The sequence below is a fragment of the Balaenoptera ricei genome, chromosome 15 (assembly GCF_028023285.1).
Source record: "Balaenoptera ricei isolate mBalRic1 chromosome 15, mBalRic1.hap2, whole genome shotgun sequence".
NCBI classification, from domain to species: Eukaryota; Metazoa; Chordata; class Mammalia; order Artiodactyla; family Balaenopteridae; genus Balaenoptera; species Balaenoptera ricei.
In genome coordinates this window covers 52772382-52779185 of record NC_082653.1, presented here as the reverse complement: position 1 = coordinate 52779185, position 6804 = coordinate 52772382, and the positions used below count along the sequence as shown (strand labels likewise).

Sequence of the window (6804 nt, the reverse complement as noted above, 5' to 3'; positions counted from 1 at the left end):
GGGCGGTGGGAAAGGGGAGCATTAGCTCGGTCCCAGGCAGACCCCATGGTGGCCTAGGACTCAGCTCTCAGCCCCACCCCGTGGGGGCAGGTGAGGTGACTCAAGCCCCCACGGAGACCTGCTGTCTCACTGTTTTGCTCCTTCGTTCTGGGGGGAGGATTCACAGAATCGGCAGTGAGTCACTGGCTGAGTCAGCTCCTGGGGAGTCCTGGCTGCCTCAGCCCAAACTGAGACACCCGGCTCTAAAATGAGGGAGGATGGGGGACACCCCACTCTCGTGTGTGTGTGGCGGGGGTTCTCCTAGCCAGCCCTGTTTCGGAAATTCAACAGGCAGGTTGGGGACCTGCCTGGCCCTGCAGCCCCCAACACCCACCTTTCTTGTGGGAGAGCTGGGCCTCCTGTCTCCTCTCCATTTGGTCTCTCTGGTGGCAAGGGGTTACAAAAGGACAGTGCAAAGGTCAAAAGTCAGGATGCTGAATCCTAGGTGGGCAGGACACCTGGGTCCCTGGCCAGACCACCATCCAAACTCCTACCTGCCAGCCCCCGTTTTAACCCCAACTGGACCCTGCTTCCCAATGTTCCCATACACGAGGGAAAAAATAGGAACTGGGGAATAAACAATTTATTGAAATTGGAGGAATAAATAAGACGTGTGGGAGGAGTTACAAATAACTGTAAAAATCATTAACATGTATGTACACAAAGGCGCTCCGGGCCTCGGGGGTGGGGCCTGAGCCCAGGGGCGGGGCGGGGCCTCCCCGCGGAGGAGATCAGGCGCCGGCACTCGGGCGCCCCCCCAGAGGTAGACCGCTTATTTACAACAGAGGAAACAGCACGTGGTCTCCCCAGATCCCTAAACCCCGCGGCCCCGGGCGGCCCCGCGAGCTCGCCGCGCCCCCAGAGCCCGTCCCCGGCGCCCTGTGGGCCCGCTACCCTGCGAGTGCCCGCGGAGCTGCACCCCTTGCACGATCCCCTGTACCCAGGAGCGGTGGGCGGCCAGGCTGATGTAGACGCCGGGCCGGTTGCGCTCCGCACAGCCCTCGCCCCAGCTGATGACGCCCGCCAGCAGCCAGGTGCGCTCGACCTGGCACATCAGGGGACCTCCGGAGTCGCCCTGCGGAGAGGAGGGAAGGTTAGGGACCCGCGTGGGGCAAGCGGTGAGCAGAGCCCAGGACCCGCACCGCAGCGGGTGGCAGTTCCCTTCGCGGGGGACCATTTCTCCGACCTGGGGGCCGCGGCACTCTAACCAACGCCACCAGGACCGGGAGGGCGGGGAAGGACACACTTCCCAGGCTCACTTCCGGTAAGAAGCACTTTGTGCTAGACCTTCTCCCTCACAGCCCTGGAGGCAGGGAGGATTGTGACTTGCTTCACAGTTGAGGAAACTGAGGCTCAGAAAGAAGAAAACTGACCCAGCCCGGGTGTGGACCATCGCACCGTCCCGCCGTGCTCCGCCACAGTGGTGGAGCTGGAGCTGGTTCTGGGGGCCAGGACCGTGGCACCCTTTCAGGAGGATGCCAGCTCCCTGAGAATGGGGTCAGGCACACCGGAGGTGCTCAGAATGTTTGATGTATGAATGGCTGAGCCAGGCTGGGGCCGGGTTCTGTAGGCATCTATCTAGGGGGCCTACCAGGTCACAGGCGATTCTGGGAGGAGGCCCAGGAGGAGAGGGGTGATGGAGCTCAGTGGGGCAGGGCTGGGAAGGAGGTGGTGTGCTCACCAGACAGGCGTCCCGCTCCCCCTCCAGGTAGCCGGCGCACAGCATGTCCTCCGTAATGGCTCCCTGCCCGGCTCCCCGCCAGTACAGGCGGCTGCAGACTGCTGAGTCGATGATGGGAACCTTTAGCTTCTGGAGGGTCTGAGGGTGGGGCAGGGGCACTGGGAGCAGGGAGGAGAGAGTCAGGCTTGGGAGACTCTCCTGGTGGCCTCCTCAATTCCCTCCTCAATTCCCTCAGCAGCGTTTCTCAAAGGGTAAATGGATCAGCTCTGTCAGGCTCTCCCACAATGCCTGCAGAAAGCCCAAATTCCAGGACTCCACTCTGGACCTACTGAATCCCAAATGAACGTGCAGCCTGAAGCTCTGAATCTTTAACAAGATCTCTGATGCCAATGAGATGGTTCAAACCAATGGTCCAGGCTTGTCCCGTCTCAGGCATTACTTTAACCAGCACCGGTACTGCTACAGACTAATGGCCACTCAGTGTTGAATGTTACTGGGACTTGAGGGACCACCCCCGCCCCCATCCCCTAGGGGGATTGACCCTAGGGTTGGTCTGTAGACCTTCCCCAGTTCATAAATCCACCTTTCACAGGAACCCCTAAGAATGACCGTGGGGAGGCTGGCTGAAACTTCAGAGTCAGTGGGGTCCCCAGACGCCCAAACTGGTGTCATTTCTCTTAATTCTGGAATCTGGTTAAAGTTCCATATATATATGTCACTGCTTCTCTGCCTCTTACTTTATCTAATCTAATTTGTGTTTCTAGATGAGGTTTTCCAAACCTCCAGACTTGGTTTGCCAATTATATTTTACCATTTATGGAGACTGCATTTTCTCCTGGGAATTTTGCCTGCAATTGTGTCATGATGCCACCAGGGGGCATTTATTCCAGATTTGGAATCTTAGGGCTGTTTTCATATTCACCTGGTTCAGCTTGGTCCCATAGACACCTCCTCTCAGCTGTTCCTATATCACTTAATATCTTGGTTGATCTGGCATCTTTGCCTCAGAACACAGCAAAAGGTACCTTTTAACTAGAAATGATCTAGAACTATCCACCTAGGCTTCTGCGTCGTCACATCTCTGGGTCACAGCCTGTCTTTTCTTCTATCTGTGTCATGCTCTGCCTCTGGCCTCTATCCTTTGCTGCCCATGGCACCTGTATCTCCCAGTGTCCACCACCCTCTATCCCCACCCACCCCCACCCCCCTGGTGGGAAAGAAGCCACACCTCCATCGTGGATACTCCCCCAGCCAGCAATCCAGCAGTTGGTGTCCGGAAGGAGATGGACGGAGGAATCAGGCAGGCAGATGGGCAGGATGCGTTCAGAGAACTGGATGGCGTGCTCCAGGCGCACCAAGGCGATGTCAGCATGGGCGCCTTCCTTCCAGGAGTACACAGGGTGGGACTGCACCCAGGCAATACCCACCTCCTGGGACCTCGGGCCGGGGTTCCCCAGCTGCCAGGCCCCCAGCAGCACAGAGAACAGGGCTGGTTTGTTCAGATGGCTGGAAGGGAGAGGGAGGGGGTGGCATCAGCCAGGAACCACTGGGTGGTCAGGAAGGGTCTGGGAAGGGTTTCTGGGGGAATGGCAGGCATATGAAGGCCCCTGGTGAGCAAAAGAGGCTTCTGGGGAGAAGCAGGGACTCCCCTGAGGGACCCAAGACTGGACTAAGGCCTGGAAGCCGGGGCCGTGTGGGCAGCCCCGGGTCTGGGGAATCGAGTGGAGGGGACCGGCTGAGCATATGTACCCCTTGAAGCAGTGGGCGGCCGTGAGCACCCAGTGGTTGGTGAGCAGGGAGCCTGCACAGTAGTGGGTGCCATTCTTCTGGATGCTCACAAGCCAGGGCCACTCGGCATCGGTGCCGTCCTCACCACCCACGATTCGGTTCAGGTGTTGGGGCTTTCCACAGGCTGGGGGGCCTGGCGGAGGAGGGGCCGGTGTGTCAAACCCTCAGGCACAATCCTCATCCCTTCCAGCCCCCCTTCCCTGCCTTCAGCACTTAGGCCTGTGCTCCAGTCTCCTCCCACCCTGCTCCGTCCTTTGCTGCCTCTTTCCCGGCCCTTCCACCCTCTGCCCTCCCCTCTGGCTCAGCACTTGGTCCTCTAGCCGCTCACCCCCTCCTGGGCCTCTCTCCTCCGCATCCCGACTCTCTGGGCCTCGTTTCCTGCCTGCCCTTCCTCTCCAGCTCAAACCCCCTCTTGCCCCACTGCCCGCTTCTGACCTGTCCCCCACAGACAGACACACAGACACTACCCTGCCCTTCAGGCTTCCTCCCTCCCCGCTTCCCTGAGGGCAGCTCTGACTTACCAGCTGTCTTGGCAGCAGCTAGGGTGGCTGAGGGCAAGAGAAAGAAAGGGTCAGGCCGGTGGAGGGGAGCCCTGGTGCCCAGCGATCCTTCCCGGTGGCTCAGTCCCTGGGGCCCTCCAGGCCACCCCAGGCGGGGCATTTCCTGGAGCCTGGGCAGGACAGACAGAAACCTCAGGCCCTCGCTGTGAGCTGCGGCCTTGGCCTCCCTGCAACTTCCGGTGCAGCCTGTGCCCGGGCTCCATCCAGCCTGCCTGGGGGTGAGGGGTCAGCTCCTGGGATGTCTCACTGAGGTGAGAGTGAGAACCCCCCTCTCAGGCCAGAGGTCTGGATGCCGCTGCCCCAGCAGTGGACCATGCAGACCCAAGAGACAGGAACGGGACATGAAGAGGGTAAATAACAAGCAGAGCTGAGCACGCTGAGCGCTGACTGCGCTCAGCCCTGTCCTGGGCCCTGTAGTGCAGTGTTTCACGTACTCCTCACAGCTGTGCAGGAACCTGAGGCTCAGAGCAGGCAAATAATGATAGAGAGGAAGAGAGGTAGAGGGAGAGAGGGAGAGAGGGAGGTGGGGGAACAGAGCAACAGATGAGAGGGAGAGGAGGGATTCAGGCAGCACCAAGAGGGAGGGCGGCTGGGTGGACAATGGGGAAGGGGTGGAGGGGGCAGCAGGCCCTCAGGACTCACCTGGAGCAGCCAGAAGCAGCAAGGAGGTTACAATCCTGAGGTAGTGCCTCCCCAGGGCAGGGAGAGTCTTGGGAACCACCATGGCCACTGCCGACAGGAGAGCTTGGGTTCCCTGCAGGCCACCCCAGGTTTTATCCTGTGAGGCGGAATGCCGTCGGACCAGTCCCCCAAGTGAGTGGCTCAGTCCCGCCACCCCGGGCTGTCAGTCACAGGGAGGGGGTGGGGCTTCGGGGAGGAAATAAGCCGTTAAAGTCGGGGGTGGGGGTGGGGCTGGAGGTGGGGGTGGGAGGGCTCTAGCTGGGTCCCCTACCTCGGGCCTGGATCCGCGGACTCAGGTCTCAGGATCTGGGCTCTGGAGGGGCAGGCGAGGGAACCTGGGCCCTCAGGTCTAGGCTGGGCCTTGACCTTGACTGGGGGGGGGCAGGGCAGAGAAAGGCCCTTAAGCTTGAAGGGGGGGTGGTCCAGGTGGGGAAGGAAGGCACTCAGACCCTGGGGCCTGGGTCCGCAGTGGCGGGAGCCGTTGGGGAGGCCCTGGGGCCTCGGGTGGGTGACAGCGGGCAAGGGGCTGCCCAGAGGCTCCGTAATGGCTCCTGTGACTCAGCGGAAGACCTGACCCAGCCCTGGGCTCGGGGATCCCGTTAACCCACTTGCCAGAAGGCGTGAATCAGACCCCCAGTGGCCACCTGTCCCGGGGACACCTTCCTGTGGGCCCTGTCACTCAGCAGCCTGAGGATTCATCTCTCACCTGGACTCCCAGGAAGCCCGGACGGGGCAGCCAGTTGCCCAGGTGGCTGTGACTGATGCGGCTGCCTGGGGAGGGCTGGGATGCTGAGTCCCCACACCCCACCCCAGCCCCTGTGCTCCCAGGACCACCCCCCTGGACTCCTCCTTGGGGTCAAACGGCTGCTGGGTGATGCTTGAGCGGGGAGCCCAGGTGGGGGTGTGGGATGCGAAATGCTCCCCCAAGGAATCTGCCCATGTGATCCTGTAGCCCCCACCCTGCAGTCAGGTCTTCCGTGACTCAGCGCCCCACACTCCAGACACCCGTGCCCTGAGCAGGAGGAGTCAGGCTTCTTCCGAGTGAGACTGTGTATCTTTGTCCTTCAGTCATTTGATCAACAAACCTTGCGATGGCCCTCGATATGCCTGGGGAGGGGCACGGACATAACAGCAGTTACGGCGTGCTTAGTGAGCCAGGCACCACCTCATTCAGTCTGCAAAGTCCCTTATTATTATTCCCATTCTGCAGATTAGCAAACTGAGGCCACTTAGGTTAGTGACTTACACAAGGTCCCCCAGCTGGTGAGAGGAGGAGCCCAGATGTGAACCCCAATTCTAGAGAATTGGGCACCTGCTGTATGCCAGGTCCTGTGCTGGGCACCGGGACACGATAATGAATAAGACACATGTCCTGTCCTTAGACAGCACACGTCTCCCCAGGGGTGGGAGGCAGTGAGCAAGTAATGACCGCAAGGGGTCATGGGGGGATGGGCACAGAGGCCTGGGACTGGGGTAGGAGTGTCAGGGAAGGAGGGGGCTTCAGGCGTGGACCCTGGAGGGCCCTCCTGAGGGTGGGTGCTGTGTGCTGCGACTCTCAGAGGGGAGGGACAGTGAGGAGTTTCCCCATGGATCCTCGGGATCTAGGTTGGTACCTGGTGCACACTGGGTCTCGATGGATGTTTGTTGAATGAATAAACAAGTGAGGAAGAAGTGAGTCTGGAGAATTCCACTGGGGACCAACTGCTCCAGCCTCCTGCCTCTCCAGTTCCTCTCTGTTCCAGCTCTTCATGCCATTCATGCCACCTGGATCACTTCCCAGGTGATCCAAGGGGCAGGCATGTGCCCCAAGATGTTGCTGTCCTCGAGATGGGGTGGCCAGGAAGATAGCCCCAAGGGGAAGGGTCCTGGAAGAACCAGGGGAAGTCCAGAAAAGCCAGTGAAGACTACCTGGTACAAGTCCTGGAAAAGGACCCCACAGACCGGCTCCCCAGTTCCCAAGGAGTGGAGACCTTGGTATGTTTCAACATTCATTCAAACAGAATATTCATTGTGCCCACAGTATGCCAGACCTATGCCAGGCAACGTGGCTGGGCA

The 6804-nt window shown here is 60.2% G+C and overlaps 1 protein-coding gene across 1 annotated transcript; it reads right to left on the bottom strand.

Annotated features, from left to right (window-relative positions):
* Positions 1 to 604: 604 nt before the first annotated feature.
* On the bottom strand, positions 605 to 4873 carry PRSS22 (serine protease 22). Its single transcript, XM_059896534.1, has 6 exons — positions 4711 to 4873; positions 4030 to 4056; positions 3470 to 3641; positions 2949 to 3226; positions 1721 to 1878; positions 605 to 1114 (listed from the first exon to the last, which is right to left on the bottom strand). Exons 1-6 carry the CDS (start codon positions 4790 to 4792, stop codon positions 854 to 856), a joined length of 978 nt encoding a protein of 325 aa, XP_059752517.1. The 5' UTR covers positions 4793 to 4873; the 3' UTR covers positions 605 to 853.
* Positions 4874 to 6804: the final 1931 nt, after the last annotated feature.